At 40.0% G+C, this 26648-nt stretch overlaps 1 protein-coding gene across 2 annotated transcripts in view; it reads right to left on the bottom strand.

The window, feature by feature from the left end:
• The window catches only part of ubr1 (ubiquitin protein ligase E3 component n-recognin 1), a 294835-nt gene that overhangs the window by 105150 nt on the left and 163037 nt on the right, over positions 1–26648 (bottom strand). For both annotated transcript variants that reach the window (XM_063054144.1, XM_063054153.1), the window contains 6 exons: positions 25938–25990; positions 25186–25288; positions 20090–20138; positions 5495–5649; positions 4704–4806; positions 3785–3894 (listed from right to left, as the gene is read on the bottom strand). In XM_063054144.1, coding sequence (XP_062910214.1) covers positions 3785–3894; positions 4704–4806; positions 5495–5649; positions 20090–20138; positions 25186–25288; positions 25938–25990 — 573 coding nt within the window. The remainder of the gene's footprint in view (positions 1–3784; positions 3895–4703; positions 4807–5494; positions 5650–20089; positions 20139–25185; positions 25289–25937; positions 25991–26648) is intronic.

The raw sequence follows: 26648 nt of genomic DNA, 5'->3' as shown, positions 1-26648 counted from the left end.
CCCTCTAAGAAGTTGTATAAACAAAGAACTGAACTTCAAATGGAACATAGTTTATTACTTTCATCCTCGATTACAAATCAATTAATGAAAACAAGAAGTGAATTTTATATACATAGTGACAAAGTTGGTAAGCTGTTGGGTAACCAGTTGAAGACTAACTATTCCAAATTTCAAATTAATCAGATTTATAATCAAAATGATCAACTGATATCTGATCAAGCTGAGATTAATCAATCTTTTCTTGATTTTTATTCCTCTTTATATCAATCAGAGTTTCCACGAGACTCTAAATATATGTATGACTTTTTAGATAACCTAGATTTCCCTAAGATTTCACATGATATATCTTCTATGCTTGACACTTCCTTTACAACTGATGAGATTAAGAAGGTTATTTTCTCTATGAGTCCAGGGAAAGCTCCTGGTCCTGATGGGTTTACCGTGGAATTTTATAAATGTTTTGCATCTTCATTAATCCCTTGGTTATTCAGGGTTTTGAAGGCCTCATTAAAACTTAGTAAACTTCCTGAATCCTTCTATAGAGCATCGATCTCTTTAATATTAAAGAAGGATAAAGATCCTGCTCAATGTGCATCTTATAGACCAATATCCTTATTAAATGTTGATTCTAAAATCTTTTCTAAATTATTAGCAAACAGATTAGAAAAAGCACTTCCTTATATTATTTCGGAAGACCAAACAGGTTTTATTAAAGGTCGTTACTCTTTTTATAACATTCGTATACTGTTAAACATTGTTTATACTCCCTCACAAAATGATCCTGAGTGCGTCATTTCCCTAGACGCTGAAAAAGCCTTCGACAGAGTCGAATGGCCTTACTTATTTAAGGTGCTTGAAATGTTCAATTTCAGTCCGAAATTTATATCCTGGATAAAATTGGTATATCACTCTCCTATGGCCTCAGTCTGTACTAACTCTTTAAGCTCACCTTTTTTCCCCTCATTTTCGAGGTACCAGACAAGGTTGTTCTCTTAGTCCCTTATTATTTGATATTGCATTAGAACCTCTTGCAATTGCCATTTGAGAATCTCCAAATATTATTGGGTTAACTCGGGGTTTAAAGTCCCATAAAGTATCACTCTATGCTGATGACTTACTTTTATATATTTCTAATCCTCAAAAATCTATCCCTGCTGCTTTAGATTTATTAGCACAATTTAGTCTTTTTTCAGGTTATAAGTTAAATCTCGATAAGAGTGAACTTTTTCTGATTAATAAGCAACTTCCCTTGTATTAGAATCTTCCATTTAAATTGGTTAATAATCATTTTTCATAACTTGGGATTAAAGTTACCTGTAAATATAAAGATTTATTTAAGACTAATTTCCTACCCTTAATCGATCATATTACTCAACTTTCATTTAAATGGTCTCCATTTTATTTAACTTTGATTGGTCGTATTAATGCTATTAAGATGTTTATTCTTCCAAAATCTTTATATGTATTTCAGGCACTACCGATTTTTGTTCCCAAATTCTTTTTTGATAAAGTTGACTCTAAAATTTCTTCATTTATTTGGCAAAATAAAAACCCGAGACTGGGTAAAATACATCTACAGAAAGCTAAGAGAGATGGAGGTTTCGCATTACCTAACTTTAGATTCTATTATTGGGCAATTAATATTCGACACATGAAATTTTGGTTACTTGATCAAGATACACTATCCATTCCTAAATGGGTAGTATTGGAATTACAATCTGCACTTGGCTCCATTTTAGGTTCTTCTTTTCCTTTTGATTTGAAACGCTGTAAACTGGTTTGTAACCTGATGGTTAAATATACCTTACATATTTCGTTTCAATTCCGAAAATTTTTCGATCTTAATCAATTTGGGCTTGCGATTCCTATTTTAGGTAACATATTCTTCCCTCCCTCTTCCACTGACTGTGCCTTTCAAATTTGGAAGACTAATGGTATTTCACGGTTTTTGGATTTATTTTTAGATGGTTCCCTTATGTCCTTTGAGCAATTATCTAACAAATATAACTTACCAAGAATACATTTTTTTTAGATATCTCCAAGTTAGAAATTTCCTAAGTACTATACTCTCTTCCTTTCCGACGCTACCTCCTACATATATTTTAGATACTATAATTAACCTTAATCCATGTCAGAAAGGTGTAACGGCTATTATTTATAATACTATTATGAAACTTAGGAAAGCTCCATTTGATAAGATTAGGTCAGATTGGGAAAAGGAATTGGGTCTTATTATTCCGGTGGATGACTGGGCGCATATTTTACAACTAGTTAATACTTCCTCTATCTGTTCTAAACACTCCCTAATTCAATTTAAAGTTGTCCATAGAGCACATATGTCTAAAGATAAATTAGCTCGTTTTTATTCTCATATTAACCCTTTGTGTGACAGATGACATGGGGAGATAGCTTCTTTAACTCATATGTTTTGGGCCTGTCCTACTCTGGAAACTTTTTGGAAAGATATTTTTAATATTATTTCAAAGGTATTGAATATAGATATTTCTCCCCATCCTATTACTGCTATCTTTGGATTACCTAGAATTTCCAGTAATCTTTCCCCCTCAGCCCGTAGATTGATTGCATTTCTTACTTTAATGGCGAAAAGATGTATCTTACAACATTGGAAGGAGATTAATGCTCCAACTACATTCTTTTGGTTTTCCCAGACGATACTATGTTTAAATCTGGAGAAAATTAGAAGTAATCTTTATGATTCTTCAGTCAAATTTGAACAGACTTGGAGATCTTTTATTCAACACTTTCATTTAATGTAACTTTTTTTTCCTTTCTCTGGCCATATTTACATTCCCTTCTTGCTTTTTAACTGTTTTTAATGGAGGTCGGGTTTGAGGACGTGATTGTTTTAAGTTGTTTAACTCTACTTGATACCTAGTTAGCCCATTCCTTTGCTTTGCTTTTTAGTTTACTTGCACCGTGGGTTTTTTTTCCTTATTGACATATTTGAAAATTAGTATACTATTATATTACCTGGTTATTTTATATCTAAACTGCACTGTTTGTACTAACTTTTTTTTGTGTATTAATATCTCTTGTAAAGTTATATTGCAACTGTGTATCAGTGCCTATTTGGTTTACCTTTTGTGTACTAATTCAATAAAAAGATTTAAAAAGAGAAAAAAAAAGCTTCAACAATTAAATTTAACAGTCCTAGTAAAGAACACTAGCGAGTCAGTCTCATGAGCCTACCTTCACCATTCAGTCACATCACTCTAACCACATTTACTCAAACCTGGTCTGTATTTCTCATTAAAAACAAAAATCAACAAATTTTAGTCTGGCAAATTCTCTACCAATTACAAGAAAATACTTTCTGATTTCAGTCGTGAATGGAGTAGCTCTAATTTAAGGATAATGCACTCTTACTCTTTCTCATCTGAGGAAATATCTGTAAGCAGCCCTGAAGAGTTTTACCAAAATGTTTGTTCAGTCACAAAAAGCTCTTCAGATGGCCTATCAATCTCTGAAGTAGTTTGGGCAAGACTGCGGAATTTATTTTCCATGAAAGAAATAGAGTGTACAGGTCTTTTAACTTACAGCCCAGGTGTAGAAAGCTAACATTCAACTACTAAATCATTGTGCAATGAAAGAACATGGTAACAGAAGGAAGCTTCTCAGGTATACAAGATCATTCTATCATTGTGTTATGAGAGAGCTCTTTAACTCTTATTTGCTTGCTTAATTCCATATCTCTCAAATCTTAGTTCTGAAACTTTCAAAATCAGAAAACACGACCAGAAGTCTAGTACGTTATCAGCTTTACCTGTAAGGTATAAACAATCATGTCCTTCTGGGCATCTAATTGATGTACATGTTTTAGTTTCTCCAGGAGTGTCAGGATGCTCTCAGCATTCACGGCAGAACTACCTATCCCTTCAAAATACCAAACAATGATTTTAAGAAAACCAAATACACACGTAGAAGAATAGAAGTAAACTGGTCTTGTACTATATATTGACTAAGATATTTTCACATGAAATGCTGTGTAAAGTCAGATAATTTAAAAAAATCATTTAAAAATTCTGATTCACTTCGCAGTAACAGCAGCAAGGCTATATATCTGGAAAAAACTGTGCTTGGACGGCATTTGTAAGCAAATGAAAAGGCAGTCAAAATTCAAATGTGCAATAGCTGAAAAGTTTACAAATTCAAGAAAAATAATAACATGGCATTAAATATGAAACTCCCTTAATACGAAAAAAATTAGAAGGAATCATGTAAGGAATTTTAATTTTGACAACTAATGGAAGAGACAACTTTGGATAATATGTTATCTCCTGACAAAACACATACCACCCAAGGGAAGGGAAGATCTATGCCATGTGCTAACAAAGATAGCTAACAGGATGACAGCAGCATGCTCATCAGACTGTGGGAAGTTCATTTCGGGGTGGGAAGGGATGGGGGTGCACAAGTTCAAATCCCTTGGATAGAAATCAAGACAGTTGACTACAATCACAAAATATTGTGACCTAGTTTACCTGGAACCCATCCAAAACATCAAAATGTAATTTTGAATAATAAGCCCTTGAATAGTATTGGTGCTGACATTGGTCTACTATGATCTCAGTTTTAAAGTGGGAATGCAGTTTCTATGCAGCGTGATTTTGATTTAACTGCAAAGGAACATTATAAACCATTAGCATAGAAGCAGGTTCCAAATGCCAAAGCAGCCAACTTACTTGTTGCTTTGAGGTACACATCAAATGTCACATCCTCCTCTGCAGTGACTCCTTCGAGCTGTCTCTGTTCTTCTTGCAAAGCCAAGCAGATGAGATGAAGGGTCTACATGATGATGAAAAACACGCTCTGATGCCACAAGCCACACAAAATATGTTAACAAAGTAAATATTAAAACCAGTCAACTAATTTAAAAATCAACTTTGAAATGCTTTGGTATTTGATCTACCATTCTCCCCCTGCTCCACATTCTGGGATTTCTACTTTCAGCAAGTACCACTAATGGAAGTGGTTCAAATGAATTTGAATTTCATGCCACAACAACTTAGACTTCAAGCTGCTCTGTGACTTTTCACATGGAACTGCACTTTAAGAGGAACTGCATTTGGGCAAATCTTACAGTATCGGTATGCAGGATTTGTGGCATCCAAACAAATAAAAATAAAGGTGAGAAGTAGATCAACAAGACTGTCCTTTTTGCAAACTCCTATTTAGCACTCAGTTTTAACATGAAAGATCCAACAATCTCCAGCAATTAGGATACAACTTTAGTTTTTACACAGCTGAAAGTCGATAGTTAACAGGTTAAAATGAAAAGCTGAAGGAACATGGAATACAAAATAAAATTACTTTTACAAATGCAATATAAAAGACAACAGTCTCCATTTCTTTGTTCTCAAAATGCAGGTTAATAGTTGCATTATACCATTTTTGAATTACTGCAAAGTACAGTAAAACCATTCTATTTTTTCATAATTAACTTGGAGGTAATCAACATGTTCCAAGTCCATACCTTCTGCACCATTGCTTCATTGCACAACTGCCCAATGGAATCTACAGCTCGTTGAAGAACTGTTCTGATGATCAGCATAAAAACGTCACATTTCAAAATGTTTGCAACCTTTGCAAATGTTGCGTAGAACTGAGGGGGGACAGGAGGTGGAAGAGCTGCAAAACAAATTATCTTCATTTAAGAGGTTGAAGAGAGCGAAAATAATTGGTGCACAAAAGTTATAGTCATCCAAACATTGGTATAAGACTTTAGTTGCCAAGAATTCTCATCAAGTAAATTCCTACACTTATAAGCTCTCTCATTTTCTAAATGAATGGGGCAAAACTTCCACTGATGGATAGTGAGGAAGTAATGTGTCAGTTATGAGAGCCAGGGTTGGCTGAGGTAGTCTTCTGAGCACAGACAGCAGAGGAGCAGCCTGAAAGGATTAACACCATTATGAAAAGCATAGACTGGGTAGATGGTAAGAGAAACTTCTCCCCATGGCAGAAATAGTCAGAGAACAGAAAGGATAGGTTTAAAGTGAGGAGTAAGAGCCATAGGAGTAACGAGGATTTGAGAAACTTTTTACTGCAGGTAGAGGGTGGATGGAATCAGGAATGTGCTGTCCAAAAAGGTGGTGGAGCAGATAATCCACATATAAGCATATACGAGGAATAATTATCGAGTTCAGTTTTGGCCATCCTGTATAGGAAGGATGTGATTAAACTAGAAAGAGGTCAAAAAAGATTTACAAGGATGTTGAGGGACTGAGTTATAGAGAGAGGTTCGACTTTGCTCCTTGGAGCACAGGAGACTGAATGGTGATCTCAGGAGGTATATAAAACTGAGGGCAGAGACAGGGTGGGCAGTCTTTTTCCAGGGTTGGGAAATTAAAAACCAAGAGAACATAGTTTTAAGATTAGAGGTGAAAGGCTTGGAAGGATGCTTCTTAAAAAAACACTACAGGTGGTAGATATACGGAACCTGCTGCTAGAAGTGGTTCAGGCAGGTAGATCAGTAGTTTGTGGATAGATATATGGATGTCTAGAGTTTAGAATGATATGGGCCAAGTGCCAGTAGATGGGATTAGTTTTTGAATATTTATCTTGGTTGGTATAGACAAGTATGGGCCAAAAGACCTTTTTCCATGCTGCAATACTCAATGAATAAGTGTTTGTGCTTCTTAATTGCTTTCTTTTTCCAGAGCAACTGCTTCAGGCACGAGCTAGAGGAAATTTAAGTTCCATCTGGATTTGCAGTTGAATCATTATAGTTTACAGAATAAATGCTGGCAACAGTTTGGCACGAACGTGGTGAGCTGAAGAGCCCATTTTTGTGTCAATGATAATATGATTATGATACATTCTCTCTTCTTCAGGACACCATAATTCACAGTGTGTGGAGTGGCTGCCTCTCTCTTCCACTGACCAGGCTGTGCCCTGACGCCTGGCACTGTGTGGGGTTTACACATTCCCCGTGACTGGATAGGCCTTTTTCCCCAAGTCCCAAAAATATGCGAGTTGCCAAGCTATTTGATCACTATTAACTGCCTCCAATGTGTAAATGAGTAACAGAATAAGAGAAGTTGATTGGAATGTTAAGGAGAATAAAATGCATTAAAGTATCATTATTGTAAAACTGGGTATGATAGTTGGCACAGAGTGAAGTCAGTTTTGGTGTCATATCTCTCCATGACTTGTGCCACCCAACTCAGTGCAGGTTTTCTCCCCAGAAGAATTATTAGAAAGGCTTCAGAAGATGATGAAGCTCACTCTAAGGCTTCCTGGTTATCCAAGCTACCGAAATTTAAATAGAACACCTGTAGATCTCCTTGACATCCAAGCAATCAAAAACACCAAGTATTAAAATGTAAAAAAAAATAGAAAACTAAATTTAAAAGAAAAATTAAAAATCCAAAATATGTTTAAATCTATTTAATTAAAAAATAGTAAGGGTTATTTATTGGAGACACAAAATTTAGCAGATGTTGGAAACGTGGAGTAACACACAAATTACTGAAGGAACACATATCAGGCATGATCATGGACCATAAAATATAGGAGCAAATTAATGCCATGATGAATATGGTGATAGACCCTTCAGCAGAACATGGAACAGTACTGCACTAGACAGGCCATTTGGCCCATGATATAGTGCTGAATTTGACACAATTTATACTAAATGAACTCCTCCTGGTTATCATCATATTCCTCCATTCCCTTCATATTCACGTGTCTAAAAGCCTCTTAAACTCAAACAAATTGCATGCTTCCACTTCTACCCCTTGTAACCCTTTCCCAGCAACTACCACTCCCTCTTAAAAAGAATCTTCCTCCAACCTTAAAAGTATGTCCTCTGGTTGACATTTCCACTCTGGGGAATAGATTCTGACTGGCTAACCTATCTATGCCACCCAATTTTAAAAACATTTGTCACATCTCCCCTCAGCCCCTGACACCAAGGAGACCGATCCTTATTATTCATATCATCTAATCCAGACAGCACTCTGGAAAACTACATTTGCACCTTTTCACAACATCCACATCCTTCGTACAATGGTGTGACCAGAATCACACACAATATTCCAGGTGTTGCCTGGCTGAAGTTTTATATAGTTGCACCATGACTTCCTTATTCTTGTATTCAACACACTTCCAATACAGGCAATGATTCCATAGGCTTCTTGTGTATATGGACCTTGATCTCAAGATCACTCCCTGCACACCAAGTCCACTCCAGCAAATCATTGGCTGGTTCCGGAATTCTGTCTAGTCAGAAGGAATAATTGCTGGCAATCCATGAGGTAAATGAGTCGGTGTGACTGGAGTTCAAGGCCTAATGTTCAGTGACACATCATCGGCAAGTCTAGGGTTTGAAGGCCTGGAGTTCAGGGTCCTCATTTATTGCTATGATCGGTGAGTCCTGGGGTCGATACTGAAGATCAAAGCTCAAAGGTCAATTAGAAATTCAAAAGTCAAGGCCCAACAGTTAAAGCCCTGAACCTGCACCCAATGTTCATGAATAAATGAGGATGCTGGAAGCCGGAGGTGACCTGTCCTATACTTTCAGAACTGTGTGCGCACACTATTCGGGAGGGATGAACAGGACTTGTTTTGCTGTTGTTGTTTTGTTACTTATATGTTCTGTTTTGTTGTGCTCTAAGATGCTCTGTCGAGGATCATGGGTTTGCAGGGTGGCCCCAGCACAAATCATTAGGTTGTGTTGATTGTTAACATGAATGACACATTTCACTGTGTGTTTCAATGCACGTGATAAGTAAATGAATTTGAATCTGAAGTGTACACTTCCTCCTACCCTTTCACCTCCCAAAGTGAAACACCCCACACTTGCCCAGATTAAACACCATCTGCCACTTCTATGTCCATATCTGTAACTGACTTATGTATCTCTGTATTTGATAGTCACTTACACTTTCCACAACTCAACGAATCTGGGTGTGCTTCGCAAATTTGCTAATCCAGTCATCTACATTTTCATTCAAATCTCAGGGTTCTTTTGAAGACTCTGACCTGAAGTTACACGCTGACTTTGGTTCTTTGCGGGAATGGGACCTGCTCTCGGGGTCTCACAACTGGCCGCTATTCGACATACCAAGGACACGGCCTAGAAGACTAGCATGGCTTCCGGGAGGGGGAGGGGGAAGGAGACACACACACACACACACACACACACACACACTGTGGTATACTCAGTGCTAGGTGAACGAGTAGTCTTTGGGGTACTGCAAGTCTGTGTCTTTGCTGCATGTTTGAATGCTCGGTGGTGGGTACCAATGCTTTTTTTTTGCTGGTGGGGGAGGGGAGATCGTTGCTTTGCTGCTGCTTACGCGTGGGAGCAGGGCTTTGGGGATCTAATATTTAACTGGCATTCATTCTTTGGGGTCACTCCTCTGTTTTCATGGATGGTTGCGAAGAAAAAGTATTTCAGGATGTATATTGGATACATTCCTCTGACATTAAATGTACCTTTGAAACCTTTGATATACGGTGGATTCCAGTTCATTGGAACATTGGTTATTCAGGGCAGTTGTTTATTTGGGACCAATCTTAAAGAACAAAAACTAATTGAGAAAATAGCTGGGATTCCCTCCATTTAAACACAAAATAATCTGCAGATGCTGGGGTCAAAGCAACACTCACAACACGCTGGAGGAACTCAGCAGGTCAAGCAGCATCTGTGGAAAAGATCGGTCGACATTTCGGGCCGGAACCTGATGAAAGGTTCCGACCTGAAACATCGACCGATCTTTTTCACAGATGCTGCCCATTCCCTCCATTTACTTGGGACACGATGTCACTAAAGATCTTTGACCACCGATCAATCCTGACATCGGAAGTTTTGAGAAAAGGGGGTTTCACTCAGATCCATAGACCAAGTAGAAAAGCCAGCTGTGGGTTGCTACAGTGAAAAACAGCTTTCACCAGTGACCAAATGTCATTTTGGATTGATTAGCAAGAGTAAACTGTCTAGTGTCTAGCAGGGGTAAGCACAGTGGCCATTGCCTGAGCGGACAGAGTCAAGAGTAGTGATCTTGAGGCTTTAGCACTTCAAGGCTTCAGTCAGAGAAAGCAAAGGACAGAAAAGTTCAAAATTGTTTTTTTTTCTCCCCTTCTTTATATCTGCTCAGCTAGAACAGCAGAGGTGATTGGCAGGAGAGCTGAATGCTCCTCTTGCAGGATGTGGAAAGGCAGGGAGACCTCCAGTGTTCCTGATGACGACAACAGTGAGATGTGCGTCCAGCTGCAGCTTCTAACAATCCACATTAAGGAGCTGGAGCTGGAAATGGATGAACTCAGGATCATTCGGGATGCTGAAAGGGATGATAAATAGTATAGAGAGGTAGCTACATACAAGGGGCAGGACACAGGAAACTGGGTGACATTCAGGAAGGGGAAAGGAGTTAAACAGTCAGTACAGAGTACCCCTGTGGCCATCCCCCTCAACAATAGGTATAAAACTTTGAATATTGTTGGGGGGTGGGGTGGGGGGGGGGGCTGATGACCTAATAGAGGAAGGTCACAGTGATTAGGTCTCTGGCACTGAATCTGTTTTTCTGACTCAAAGTAGGGAAGAAGAGGCAGACTATGGTGATAGGGGATTCGTTGGTTAGGGGAACAGACAGAAGATTCTGGGGGTGAGAATAAGATTCCCAGATATATGTTTCATCCAGATGCCAGGGCCCGGGATATCTCGGATCCCCAGGATTCTTAAGTGGGAGGGTGAAGTTGTGGCCTATGTAGGATGGGATGAGTGACAAGGTTCTGCATAGGGAGTTCAGGGAGTTAAGTGCCAAGTTAAAGGGCAGGGTTTTAATCTCAGGATACCTATGCCATGTGCTAGTGAGCCTAGAACTAGGAAGATTATATAGCTTGATACGTGGCTCAGGAGTTACTGTAAGAGGAAGACTTTTGGATCATTGGGTTCTCTTCCAGGGAAGGTGGGACCCCTAGAGACGGGAGAGTTTGCACCTGAACTGGAGAGGGACTAACATCTTAGCATGATGGTTTATTAATGCTGCATGGTGGGGTTTAAACTGGAGTTGCAGGGGATAGGAACAAGAGTGCCAAAACAATTTGTGGAGAAGTTGTGGAGGCAGAATGTTGGTAAGATCTCACAGTTAGGAATCAAAAGTTGAGCAACTAGTGTCCTGAGCCGTGTATATTTCAATGCAAAAAGTTTTGTAGGAAATGCACATGAGAGTGCTGAAGATGAGGTAGCTGGTTTACAGAGGCAATGTGTAGTGAGGAGAGGCTATTGATAGAATTGCAACATAAAAGGCAGACAGAATTGAATACAGGACCGAAGGTGTTGTATTTGAATACATGCAGTATATGGAATAAGGCATATGAACTTGTAGCACAGTTACAGATTGGCATGTATGATGTTGTAGTCATCACTGAATCATAGCTGAAAGATGATAATAGCTAGGAGCTCAATGTCCAAGGATACACATTGTTTGTAAGGACAGGCAGGAAGGCAGAGGGGCGGCGTGGCTCTGTTGGTAAAAAAAAATGAAATCAAATCATTAGAAAGAGGTGACATAGTTCAAAAGGTGTTGATTAATTGTGGATAGAGCTTAGAAACTGCAAGGGTAAAAAGACACTGAAAGGAGTTGTATCCAAACAGTAGTAAGGTTGTGGTCAACAAATTACAACAGGAAAATGAATGCCAGAAAATGGACCAGATGGTGTACACCTTAGGGGTGTGAAAGAGGTGGCTGAAGACATCATGGAGGTATTAGTATTGATCTTTCAAGAATCACTAGATTCTGGAATGGTTCCAGAACACTGAAAATATGCAAATGTCACTCCAGTAAGGGAAAGAAGTAGGAGGAGGAAACTATAGGCCAGATAGTCTGACCTCAGTGGCTGGGAAGATGTTGGAATTGATTATTAAGGATGAGGTCTCAGGAAACTTGGTGGTACATGATAAAATAGGCCATAGTCAGCAAGGTTTCCTCCGAGGAAAGTCTTGCCTGACAAATCTGTTGGAATTCTTTGAAGAAATAACAAGCAGGATAGACAAAGGAGAAATGGTTGACGCTGTGTACTTAGATTTTCAGAAGGCCTTGGCAAGGTGCCAGTCTAGGCTGCTTAACATGCTACAAGCCCATGGTATTACAGGAAAGGTTCTAGTGTGGATAAAGCAACGGCTGATTGGCAGGAGGCAAAGAGTGGGAATAAAGAGAGTCTTTTCTGGTTGGCTGCCTGTGACTAGTGGTGTCCCACAGGGGTTCATGTTGGGACCGATTCTTTTTATATTATATGTCAATGATTTGGATGAAGGAATTGATGGCTTTGTTGCAAAATTTGCAGACTATACGAAGAAAGGTGGAGAGGCATGTAGCTTTGAGGAAGTAGAGGGGCTTTAGAAGGACGTAGACAGATTAGGAGAATGACAAAGAAATGGTAGATGGAATATAGTGTCAGGAGATGTATGGTCATGCACTTCTGTAGAAATTAAAGGGTTGACCATTTTCTAAATGAAGAGAAAATACAAAAAAAAACTGAGGCACAAAGGGATGTGTCTCCTTGTGCTGCAAGATTCCATAAGGTTAAATGGTAGGTTGAGTCTGTGGTGAGGAAGGCAAATGCAATGTTATCATTCATTTCAAAAGGGCTACAATATAAAATCAAGGATGTAATGTTGAGACTTTACAAAACACTGGTGAGGCCTCACTTGGGGTATTGAGAGTGGTTTTGGGCCCTTATCTTAGAACTGATGTGCTGAAACTGAAGAAGATTTAAAGGGTTTCATGAAAGTGTTTCCATATTGAATGGCTTGTCCTATGTTGGCTCTGAGCCTGTATTCAGAAGAATGAGGGGTGACTGCATTGAAACCTATTGGTTGACGTAGGATCGGAAGGTGTACAGTCTCTATGGCAAGGGTAAAAGGACCCTAATGGCAGTTGAATACAGGCCTCCAAACAGCAGCTGGGACATGGATTACAAATTACAGCAGGAGATAGAAAAGGCATGTCAGAAGGGCAATGTCATGATAATCATTAGGAATTTTAACAAGAAATTGGATTAGGAAAACCAGGCCAGAACTGGACCTCAAGAGAGAGAATTTGTAGAATGCCTAAGGGATGGCTTTTTTAGAACAGTTTGTTATTGAGCCCACTATGGGATTGGCTGTGCTGATTGGGTGTTGTGGAATGATCCGGAGGTGATAAGAGAACTTAAGGTTAAAGAACCCTTAGGAAACAATGATCACAATATGACTGAGTTCACTTTGAAATTTGAGGAGGAGAAACTAAATTCCAAAGTGTCGGTATTTCAGTGGAATAAAGGAAATTTCAATGGCATGAGAGGGAAACTGGCCAAAGTTGACTGGAAAGGGACACTAGCAGGAAGGACAGCAGAGCAGCAATGGCTGGAGTTTCTGCGAAAAATGAGGAATATGTAAGACAGATATATTCCAAATAAGAAATTTTCGAATGGAAGGAGGATACTACCATGGTTGACAAGTAAGTTAGAGCCAAAGTAAAAGCAAAAGAGAGGGCATACAAGGAAGGCAGAGCCAATGGGAAGATAGGCAATTGGGAAGATGTTAAAAACTTGCAGAAGGAAACCAAGGTGGTCATTAACACCAATAGAAAATTACGCTGGAGATATTGTAAAGAGAGACGCAGAGATAGCAGAGGAACTGAATGCGTATTTTGCACCAGTCTTCACAGTGGAAGATATCTGCAGTATACCAGACGTTCAAGAGTGTCAGGGAAGTGAAGTATGTGCAGTGAAAATTACAACGGAGAAAGTGCTCAGGAAACTTAATGGTCTGAGGGTGTATAAATCTCCTTGGGTTCTGAAGGAAGTAGCAGGAGAGATTGTGGAGGCATTAATGATGACGTTTCAAGAATTGATAGATAGTGACATTGTACCGGATGACTGGAAAATTGCAAATGTTATCCTGCTATTAAGAAGGGTGGGAGGCAGCAGAAAGGAAACTATAGACCTGCTAGCATGACATCAGTGGTTGGGAAGTGGTTGGAATCGATTGTTGGGGGTGAGATTATGGAGTATCTGGAGGCACATGACAAGATAGGCCAAAGCCAGCATAGTTTCCTGAATGGAAAATCCTGCCCGACAAACCTATTGCAATTTTTTGAGGAAATTACAAGCAGGGTAGACAAAGGAGATGCAGTAGATGTGGTGTACTTGGATTTTCAGAAGGCCTTTGACAAGGTGCCGCATATGAGGCTGCTTAGCAAGATAAGAGCCCATGGAATTACAGGGAAGTTACTAGCATGGGTGGAGCATTGGCTGGTCAGCAGAAAACGGAGAGTGAGAATAGAGTGATCCTATTCTGGCTGGCTGCTGGTTACCAGCGGAGTTCCACAGGGGTTGGTGTTGGGACTGCTGCTTTTTACGATGTAGGCCAATGATTTGGACGACAGTATTAATGGATTTGTGGCTAAATTTGCTGATGATACAAAGGTAGGTGCAGGAGCGGGTAGTGTCAAGGAAACAGAGAGCCTGCAGAGGGACTTAGATAGTTTAAGGGAATGAGCAAAGAAGTGGCAAATGAAGTACAATGTTGCAAAGTATACGGTCATGCACTTTGGTGGAAGAAATAAATGCGCAGACTATTATTTCGATGGGGAGAGAATTCAAAATACAGAGATGCAAAGGGACTTGGGAGTCCTTCTGCAGGATACCCTAAAGGTTAATCTCCAGGTTGAGTCGGTGGTGAAGAAGGTGAATGCAACATTGGCATTCATTTCTAGAGGTATGTAATATAAGAGACAGGATGTGATATTGAGGCTCCCTGCAGAACACCACTAGTTACTGGCAGCCAACCAGAAAAGGATCCTTTTATTCCCACTCACTCCCTTACACCAATCAGCCAATACTCTAACCATGCAGGTTATAATGGTGAAGATGACAAATGTAATGATCGCATTGATTTTGAGAGGACAGAAATATAAAAGCAAGGACGTAATGCTGAAAGTTTATAAAGATATTGGTCAGACCACACTTGTGAGTATTGTAAGCAAGTTTGGGTCCCTTATCTAAAAGATGTGCTCGCATTGGAGGTGGTCCAGAGTAGGTTCACAAGAATGATTCCAAGAACTGAAGTGTTAACGTATGAGGAGCATTCATTGGCTCTGGAGCTGTACCTGCTGGAGCTCAGAAGAATGTGGGGGAGGGGATCTCACTGAAACCTATCAAATATTGAATGACCTAATTAGAGTGGATATGGAGAGGTTGTAGGGGACGTCTCAAATCAGATAGCACAGCCTCAGAATTGAAGGATGTCCATTTGGAACAGAAATGAGGAGGAATTTCTTTAGCCAGAGGGTAGTGAATCCGTGGAATTCACTGCCACAGAAGGCTGTGAAGGCTAAGACATTGGGTATATTTGAAGCAAAGATTGATAGGTTCTGATTAGTCAGGGTGGGGAGAAGGAAGGAGAATCGGTTTGAGAGGGATAATAAATTAGCCAAGATGGAATGGCAGAGCAGACTCAATGGGCCTAATTCTACTGCTATGTCTTATGGTCTTAAGTTATTGTGGTTCTTGCAACATAGTAACTCATCATTGAGGTCTTCATGAGAAAGTTTTAATTCAGAAGCAGGTAAAGGCATAGATACCATGGGTGGAATGATTAAAGTATAATTAGAGGTTTCCAGTGCTGGAAGAAATTACTAAGATAAAGAGTGGTGAAGAGGGCAATAAGAAACTTCTTTTCCCCTCAGTGCAGAATAAAGATTTAGGGTAAGACATAGGAGATTTGAAGATTTATTTTAGCCATTGACATTACATCCCATGCATCTCATTCTTATTTATCCCAAATTCCTATCAATATTTCCCCGGATTCTACCACTCAGCTGTAAGAGAGTGAGTTATGTTGACCAATTGATCTAGTAATATCCTAAGCACATCCTTGGGATATGGAAAGAAACTAGCATGCAGAGGAAATACAGTCACATGGAGACCCTTACAGACAGCAGCATTGAACCCCATTCAGTGGAGTTGAATGGCAGAGCTCTACTAGTTGCAACACAGTGCTGCTCCCTGTCTGATTTCCCTCTGTTCCTTCTCCAGTTCCTTTTGTCGTACAAGGGCATTTTATTAGCAGTTCTCCAGCCCTGGGGGCCTCTCTCCTACTTCCCATCCTGTGTGAGTGAACTTTATGCTTACCAGCCTTTTCAGAAAGTTGTTCTTTAACGATTTTTGCAGTTGTGTGAAACTTTAGTTAGATCACTTTTGGAGTAATAAAATAGCAATAAAATAAAATAGCAATTCTGGCCTTCTGAGCCAAGCTGCCCAGCAACCCCACAACTCTGATTTACACTAGCCTAATCACAGGACAATTTACAATGACCAACTGACTGACCTGGCACACCTTTGGACTGTGTGAGGAAACCAAAGCACTGCACGTACTCAATGGAGAGGACATCCAGAGATCTCTTACAGAACAGCGCTGGAACTGAACTCCAAACTCTGGAATACCCCAAGCCGTAATTGCACTAACTACTACAGTACTGTGGCACCCACTCTAAAGGAGGAGGTGGAAACTTTGAAAAAGGAGTAAAAGAGCTTCACTGGGATGTTCTCTGGATTACAGAGTATTAGCTACAAGGAGAGGCTGTTCAAACTTGGATTATTTTTTCTGAACTGGAGGCAAAGGGGAGACCTGACAGATAAAATTATATGAGGCAGAGATATGATAGAGTTTCCCCCAATGAGGAAATGTTAAACAACAGATAGCATAGATTTAAGGTTTCAGGTGGAAAAGTTTAAAGGAGTTTAATGAGGCAAGTTCTTTTTAAATACAGAATAGTAGGTGCCTGGAATGCACTGCCAAGGGAAGTGGTGGAATGACACATTCAGACGGACACATGCGAATGGAGGTATCAGCCACGTGCAGGCAGATAGGATTAGTTTAGACTGGCACCATGGGTGAGAAGGCCTGTTTCTGTACTTTCCTATGTTTTAGTAAAACTTTTGTTTTAAAACTATGATTACAGCATCACCACCCTGTTAACATCAATTACAAGGTAATCATTTAATACCTCAGTCAAGTCCTTTTCCTCCATGAGTAGGCACCCATCTTGCTCCCCAAATGGCTCCATTCTCCATGTCTTATTATTTAAATACATGCAGCACAGACATTTTGGTTTCATTTTATGTTAGCTACCACTCTCCTTCCTATTTGCTTTTTGCCCCCATCTCCTTTTCCCCACTTTCCCTCCATTTACATTTAGCCTGGTTCTCAGGTATCAACAACCAAGCACATGCCTGAGTCCCCCAGTTATTGTGTTACATGTTTAAGGAGATCTGTTTTTTTTGTGTGAGAATGATGTAATAGTCTTTTGGAGGTCACCTGATGTGATTTTCCCATCGATGTGAGGTCACGTGATGATGTGCCCCGCCCCCATGACTATATAAGGGTCGACTCAGGTGACGCAGTGGGTTTTTGAGTTTGTAGATTTCCAGGTAGAACGTGTTGTGCCTCCGTTTCTGTTGCATGTTTGTTTTTGTGACGCAGTTTCATTTTTAAAACGGAAGGTGCGTTCTCTTACAAGATATTGTATTTGGACTGGAAATTTGTGGCTGGAAGTGCCAATTTACTCAATTCCGACAGTTTTGAAGGGAGAGTGAAGAATTCATCGAAGTGAAGGATCGAGAGCAGTCGGCATCGTTTGGCAGTTTAATAAAGAATCGACCTTATTGAGTCTTCGTCGGAGAGAATCTGCATCGAGATAACTCTTGTAAAAGGGCAATGAGTTCATGCAAAAAGGTGCTCTCTCTAAAAGGAATTTAAGGTCAGTCGATTTAAACTGTTTAATTTCGGCATCGGGAATCCTGCGGACAGAACCAGCAGTAAAGTTGCATCTGTGAAGAAATCTTTCTCCAGAGAAGTCTCTCCCAATTGAATGTGTAAAACCGTTGGACTTTCGAAGTTGTTGCTTTAAGAACTATATCTGACTGTATCACTTTAAGAATTGTTTTCAGCATTTAACGCTTTCAGAACCAGAGCCGAGTGGCGAGTTGGTGAACGGCTGCGTACCTGATAACCTCCAGTTAAAGTTTTCCTTTGTTTTTTTTCCTTATCATTCATACATGTTTAATAAATATTTTGTTGTTTTTATATTACCAGTCTCGATTAATATTCATTGTTGCTGGTTACGTAACAATTGCTTCCATCATGCTATTGCTTGTACAATCTACAGAGGTCTTTACACGATTGTCAGACTTTTCCCAATGAGGAAATGAACTTAATTAAAGTGAAACAGTTCTCATTACTTTTACCAGATAATCTTTGACTGTAATTCAGCAATTCTCAATTCCCCGATTTTTCAAAAATCTCTCAAAATGCACCTGGAGTGATAGTGCCTCCACAACCCTCTGGGTACAGAATATCAGAGATTTAATACTCTTGTGAGCTAAGGTTGTTAAGCACCTCAGTTTTAAAAGATTGCCCCTCACCTTGACCGGTCTTTTTCTCATTAATGGAAACAGTTCAACCTCAACTCTGGTATGCCCCCTTTGGAACTTATTTTTCAGTAAGATCACCCCTTACTTTTCTAAACCACAAAAAATAAAGGTCTAACATAAAAGGATAACCCTTTCATCTGAGAAATTAGCCTTCTGAATAGACTGTCTTTGATGTTAGCTCAATCTTTTAAATAAGAGATCAAAATTGTACAAGGAGTGGCTTCACCAACATCATATACCTCAGAAAGCTGAAACAGGCCAAACTCCCACAAAAGCTGTTGCTTAACTTTTACAGAAGCACAATTGAAACCATCCTGACCAACAACGCCACCGTGTGGTATGCCAGCTACACAGCCGCTAAGCAACAAGATCTGCATCACGTGGGGAATGCGGCCCAGCGAATTGTCAGGTTGGAGCTCCCAGGACTGGACACTGTCTGTTCCAGCAGACTCAGGAGGAGAGCAATCAGCATAACCAGAGACACCACACACCCCGGCCACTCCCTGTTTGACCCACTGCCATCCAGCAAAAGGTTCAGGGCACTAAAAGCCAGAACAAATAGACTGAGGAACAGCTTCTATCCCAGAGCTGTGGCCACCATCACACCACTCCCACAGAACAATGACTGAAACTGTGAGCACACATGGACTCAAATACTTGCACTAACGGCACCTTGTGCATTACTGGGATATTCTGGTGCTGCTGCAACTTATTTTCTGCTACTTATTTAATACTGTTTTTCTATTACTGTCTTGTTTTTATCTACCGCGTTATTTAATTGCCTGAGAGGAAGCCAAACAGAGTTTCATTGTACCTATGTATAATGACAATAAAGATCATTCAATTCAATATACAGCCAACTAAGTCTGTGGTGACCGTTGTGTCGATCTATCTCATCCCATTTGGCAATACTATAGCAATACTTCCCTAATTTTAAAATTCAACCTGCTAGCAGTGAAGACTGATAACCTTAACTACAGCAGTTGCAATCTAACCTACTGCATTTCGTACACAGCTAACTGGATCCTTCTGTGCTCCACTTCTATGCAATAGTTCTCTCTTTAGATAATAATTTATCTTCTAATACTGCCTACTAAAATGCATCACCTCGCATTTCCCAAGCTAAATTTTCATTTGTCAAGGGTCCTGCTCATTTCCTCAATCCCTATCCTGCTGAACCATCACGAACTGTGCAATGTCAACAGTGCTTTAGTTCATTTCACTATGCCAAGTTTATCCTTTTATTCTTTGTGCTGCAGATTAACTGTACTCCAAATCCTCAGACCATCCAACAAACCACTTATATAACCGAGAATTTTTATTTGTTTGTTGCAGTGGTTCAGAACAAGCTTGCTTGATTAAATAATGCGTCCCACATTTGTCGTAAATAAGGACGAAATATAAGATTAAGCATTCAACTATTCTTTAATTGAAGTCCCATGCAGTATTATGTTTATGTGAACTGCAAAGAGCAGCTGAACCTGCGATTGAACTGCTACTCTATGACATTTGCCCATTTCTCCCGTAGCTAAACCATTATAATATTTAACCTCAACAACTTTATTGATGCTGGCTATCCCACTGTAAAATATAAAACTACAACCTGCAAATGGCATCCTTAAATAGAAATTTAAACCTGAATTACCTTCATCACTGTTGGTTTGTTTTTTCTTTTTTTTCTGCTCTTCCTCAGCCTTTAATAAATAGACAAATAATGAAACTTAGTACTGGAATATCAAAATAACAGTTTTTATATCTCTCAATTTTAAAATTTGTAGGTCCCGGAGGCCCAATCAGATTGAATTTTGGCAGCCTTTGTCAGGTTGGAAAGGTCCATTGGAATAGTTTGTGATTTTAAGCAACTTAATTATGATTGTTCAGTTAATTGTTCAAAAGCCAGAGAGCGGAGAATCTGTGGAATTCGTTGCCACAGTCAGCGGTGGAGGCCAAGTGTATAATTAAGGCAGAGGTAGATAGATTCTTGATTGGTCAGGGAATGAATTGATACCAAAGGTAAGGCAAGAGATTGGGGCTGAAAGGGAAAATGGATCAGCCATGATGAAATAGCGGAGCAGACTCAATGGGCCAAATGGCCTAATTCTGCTCCCACATCTTATGGTCTTATGAAAAGGTTTGCTTTCAATTAAGACTTACATACTGAGCAAGAGATTGCAACGGCTTTCTGAGCATGTTGAATGTTACTTTATCAATAAGTCACAATTGTGTAACATCAAGAGGTGGAAACAATTCAAGGTGCATCAATAACCTTAACATACATGGGCAGTACATCAAGCACAGTGGTGTAGGAGTTAGATACACCATCTTACAGATTAATCTTGGCCTTGGGGACTGTATATACAGTGTTTGTACATTTCCCTGGTGTTTCAGTTTCGTTTACTATCTCAAAAGTGCTACTATGTTAATTACTATGATTTAACATGACTGTAAATTACCCCAATAATTGAGTAGCAACAAATTTAAAGGGGAATCGATGGCAAGTTTGACAGAATCAGTCACAGGGTAACAGAGATATGAGAGGAATGGAGCTGAGACATTCTACGGGGTTATTAATGGCATTAGTTAACTTTATAAAATCAAATATTATACAGCAGGGTGAAGTTTAAGAGACGATGGCTCCTAGTGGCGGCTCCTTTGTTTGCATCTTCAGAAACAGCTCTATTTCTATCTTTAGTATCTCTACTTTTCTCTTTCAGGGTTCTTTTGAAGACCCTGACCTGGAGTTACACACTGACTTTGGTTCTTTGCCAGAATGGGACGCGCTCTTGGGGTCTCACGACTGGCTGCTATTCGACATACCAAGGACGCAACCCAGAAGACCAGCATGCCTTCGGGGTTCTGGGATTTTGTGGCTCTGGAGGTAGGCGGACTTGAGGTTGATGCTTCCACAGAAAATCAGTGTGTTGTGGGAGACGGAAGATAGAAAGCAGCAAGCTGGCTGCGTGCCCAGAGATCCGAGTGCTTCGGGCACAGAGCTAGGAAAAAGCGACGCAATAGACTTTTAACATCGTAAATCAGCAAGTTGTTTGTTATGTCTCCCCTCTTGCTGTGAAACGGGGACACCTCTTTTTCCCTTATTAGGGAGAAAGAGAGCCTGTGGTATGTGAATTACTGGGTGAACGAGTAGTCCTTGGGGTACTGCAAATCTGCGACATTATTGATGCTTTGCTGCATGCTTGAGTGCTTGGTGGGGGGGGGACTGATGCTTTTTTGCTGGTGGGGGGGAATCATTGCTTTGCTGCCGCTTATGCATGGGAGGGGGAGCTGGGGAGGGGCTTTGGGGTTCTAACATTTAACAGTCATTCATTCTTTGGGACACTGCTCTGTTTTCGAGGATGGTTGTGAAGAAAGTAGCTCAGAATGTATATTGTATACATTTCTCTGACATTAAATATAACTTTGAAACCTCTGAGATAAAGAAACTTAGTAAAAACAAATACAAAATAATCTGCAGATGCTGGGGTCAGAGCAACACTCGCAACATGTTTCCACAGATGCTGCCCGACCTGCTGAGTTCAACAAACAATAGGTGCAGGAGTAGGCCATTAGGCCCTTCGAGCCAGCACCACCATTCACTGTAATCATGGCTGATCATCCACTATCAGTATCCAGTTCCTGCCTTATCCCCATAACCTTTGATTCCACTAACTTTAAGAGCTCTATCCATCTCTTTTTTGAAAGCATCCAGAGACTTGGCCTCCACAGCCTTCTGGAGCAGAGCATTCCATATATCCACCACTCTCTGAGTGAAAAAGTTTTTCCTCAACTCTGATCTAAATGGCCTACCCCTAATTCTTAAACTATGGCCTCTGGTTCTGGACTCACCCATCAGCGGGAACATACTTCCTGCATACAGCGCGTCCAATCCCTTAATAATCTTATATGTTTCAATAAGATCCCCTCTCAGCCTTCTGAATTCCAGTGTATACAAGCCCGGTCGCTCCAATCTTTCGACATATGACAACCCCGCCATCCCAGGAATTAACCTTGTGAACCTACGCTGCACTCCCTCAATAGCAAGAATGTCCTTCCTCAAATTTGGAGACAAAAACTGCACACAGTACTCCAGGTGTGGTCTCACCAGGGCCCTGTACAGCTGCAGAAGGACCTCTTTGCTCTTATACTCAATTCCCCTTGTTATGAAGGCCAGCATGCCATTAGCTTTTTTCACTGCCTGCTGTACTTGCATGCTTGCTTTCAGTGACTGATGTACAAGAACCCCTAGGTCTCGTTGTGCTTCCCCTTTTCCTAACTTGACTCTATTTAGATAATAATCTGCCTTCTCATTCTTACCACCAAAGTGGATAACCTCACATTTATCCACATTAAACTGCATCTGCCATGCATCTGCCCACTCACCCAGCCTGTCCAAGTCACCCTGCATTCTCATAACATCCTCCTCACATTTCACACTGCCTCCCAGCTTTGTGTCATCAGCAAATTTGCTAATGTTACTTTCAATTCCCTCATCTAAATCATTAATATATATTGTAAACAGCTGCGGTCCCAGCACTGAACCCTGTGGTACCCCACTGGTCACTGCCTGCCATTCCGAAAGGGACCCATTAATCGCTACACTTTGTTTTCTATCAGCCAACCAGTTTTCAATCCATGTCAGTACTCTGCCCCCAATACCATGTGCCCTAATTTTGCCCACTAATCTCCTATGTGGGACTTTATCAAAGGCTTTCTGAAAGTCCAGGTACACTACATCCACTGGCTCTCCCTTGTCCATTTTCATAGTTACATCCTCAAAAAGTTCCAGAAGATTAGTCAAGCACGATTTCCCCTTCGTAAATCCATGCTGACTCAGACCAATCCTGTTACTGCTATCCAGATGTGTCATAATTTCATCTTTTATAATTGACTCCAGCATCTTTCCCACCACCGATGTCAGGCTAACCGGTCTATAATTCCCTGTTTTCTCTCTTCCTCCCTTCTTGAAGAGAGGAACAACATTAGCCACCCTCCAATCCACAGGAACTGATCCTGAATCTATAGAAGATTGGAAAATGATTACCAATGCACCCACGATTTCTAAAGCCACCTCCTTAAGCACCCTGGGATGCAGACCATCAGGTCCCGGGGACTTATCAGCCTTCAGACCCAACAGCCTATCCAACACCATTTCCTGCCTAATATAAATTTCCTTCAATTCATCCACTACCCTAGGTCTTTTGGCCACTATTTCATTTGGGAGATTGTTTGCGTCTTCCCTAATGAAGACAGATCCAAAGTACCTGTTCAACTCGTCTGCCATTTCCTTGTTCCCCATAATAAATTCACCCGCTTCTGTCTTCAAGGGCCCAATTTTGGTCTTAACTATTTTTTTCCTTTTCACATACCTAAAGAAGTTTTTACTATCTTCCTTTATATTCTTGGCTAGTTTACCTTCGTACCTCATTTTTTCTCCGCGTATTGCCTTTTTAGTTACCTTCTGTTGCTCTTTAAAAGTTTCCCAATCCTCCAGCTTCCCACTCGTCCTTGCTATGTTATACTTCTCTTTTATTTTTATGCTGTCCATTACTTCCCTTGTCAGCCACGGCCTTCCCTTACTCCCCATTGGATCTTTCTTCCTCTTTGGAATGAACTGATCCTGCACCTTCTGCATTATTCCCAGAAACACTTGCCATTGCTGTTCCACTGTCATCCCTGCTAGGGTATTATTCCATTGAACTTTGGCCAGCTCCTCCTTCATAGCACCATAGTTCCCTTTGTTCAACTGTAATACTGACACTTCTGAGTTTCCCTTCTCCCTCTCAAATTTTAGATTAAAACTTACCATATTATGGTCACTACCTCCTAATGGCTCCTTTACCTCGAGGTCCCTGATCAAATCCGGTTCATTGCACAACACTAAATCTAGAATTGCATTCTCTCTGATAGGCTCCAGTACAAGCTGTTCTAAGAATCCATCTCGGAGGGACTCCACAAACTCCCTTTCTTGGGGTCCAGCACCAATCTGATTCCTCCAGTCTACCCTGCATGTTGAAGTCCCCCATAACAACTGTAGCATTACCTTTGCGACATGCCAATTTTAACTCTTGATTCAACTTACACCCTACATCCAGACTACTGTTTGGGGGCCTGTAGATAACTCCCATTAGGGTCTTTCTACCCGTAGAATTTCTCAGTTCTATCCATACTGACTCTACGTCTCCTGATTCTATGTCATCCCTCGCAAGGGACTGAATATCATTCCTCACCAACAGAGCCACCCCACCCCCTCTGCCCATCAGTCTGTCCTTTCCATAGGACGTATAACCTTGAATATTCATTTCCCAGGCCCTGTCCACTTGAAGCCATGTCTCTGTTATTCCCACAACATCAAGTTCCTCCAGCGTGATGTGAGTGTTGCTAGTAAAAACAAATGCTTTCACAAATGCACAAAATTACTCAAAGAATCATACATTTATTCATCATTCCTGTTTCAGAAAGGTCCATTCACTTCATTAATCTTCCCTTGTAAAGAATTCCTTACTGCTTTCACTAGTCTTTTGGATATAATGCAACATTGGAAACTTCTTAGGTCAACTTGTTGATATTTTTTGCCATTATCTTTATTTTAATATACTTAAACTGTTCTTTGGCTAAATTATATTAATCCTTTTCATGGACACCTATGAAAACTTAAGTTCACTCAATTAGAATACTTAAATTATCAATTGCAATACTGGTATCAATTTTTAGCCCTCAAGCAAACTATAACCAAAGAGAACTTACCTTTGTTTGTTGTGACTTGTAGTAATGGTAGAAAAAGAGATTGAAGTGCTTCTGACATTCTGGCTTCAGCTCATAAACACCATGCCCAGTTAACCCTGGCTTTCTAGAGAGAGCACAGCGGTCATGAAGCTCTTCCTGTGGAGTGTATATACAGTCCTCCAATACCCATAACAGTTACAAGCACTTTGAGGATGCAAATGTGACTTGACTCTGCTTTTGGAATTCTGAGCAGAAATTGATTCCAATCAGTCACCTCAACAAAGATCACTTTGTAAAACTGAAACTTTGCAGATTCAATCTGACATGCTGGAGAAGATTAAAATAATCTATAAAGATCGACTACATTGTGTTTTAGTGATAGGAAGGAACTTCCAAAGTACTTGAGCTCAAATTTGCATTGAAAGCAATAGAACAGCTCATAAATTTCTAGCCTATGGATTATAACAAACAGTTGGAAGCTGGCTGATGAGATGCACCCCACAGCCTAATTGCTCTGAAAGGAATCGTCTCTGGTGACCTTTCTTCTATTGATCAAGAGCATATCTTAATGAGGGTGATAAAAGTCCTAAGGTATGTGGAAGCAATATTTTAGAGTACCTATGAATGAAAATATTTCTAATTTTCCAAAAAGAAAATGACTTTTACTGAGAAAATTTAATTCTTCAATAACTAAACCAGCATATTAGCACCGAAAAAAATTAGCCTTTGCTCAAATAATTATACTAGTATATTCTACAGAAGTTTAGACTTACTTAAATGTAGCCACTTGATGTATAACTTTTTCCAAACCAGTTTCATTGTTCTCCTGTAAAAACATTTTGAAAACAGAAATGGCATTTTTGGATGCTTCCCCCAAAGGGTGGCTGATAATAATTACATTTTCATGGTGATCATTTACATCACTCACAGTATTTAAAATTGTACCTGATATTCTCCCAAAACAGTGTCATCACACAGGACAGTAGCAGATATAAAAACACATAAATTGGAGATACAGTCACATCAAAACGGCTTACATTTCTACTCTAATACACAAAATGCTGGAGGAACTCATCAGGTCAAGCAATATCCATGGATGAAAATGGACAGTCAACGTTTTGGGCTGAAACCCTTCATCACAACTCTTAACAAATTCCTATTTCCTTCATTAAAGCAGCCAGCAATGAGTAACATTGGCACTGATTACATCCTAAGCCAAAAAAAATACACCAAACACCACAGGTATTAAGTACAATAATAAACTGGAATTTTAATTCAGGGTGCAATTACAATTGCAACAGATTTGTCAGGTGAGATCTCCCCTTCAGGAAACCATGATGACTTTGACCTACTTTATCATGTGCCACCAAGAAGTCTGAAACCTCATTCTTTATCATGGATTTCCAACCACTAAGGTTAGGCTAACTGGCCTGTTCTTTCTCCTGCCTGCTTCCCTCAACCACCTCTTAAAGAGTGGAGTAACA

Source organism: Mobula hypostoma, chromosome 1 (genome assembly GCF_963921235.1).
Source record: "Mobula hypostoma chromosome 1, sMobHyp1.1, whole genome shotgun sequence".
In the NCBI taxonomy this organism is placed as follows: Eukaryota; Metazoa; Chordata; class Chondrichthyes; order Myliobatiformes; family Myliobatidae; genus Mobula; species Mobula hypostoma.
Note: the sequence above shows the minus strand (reverse complement) of the source record. Positions and strands in the feature narration are given on the sequence as shown.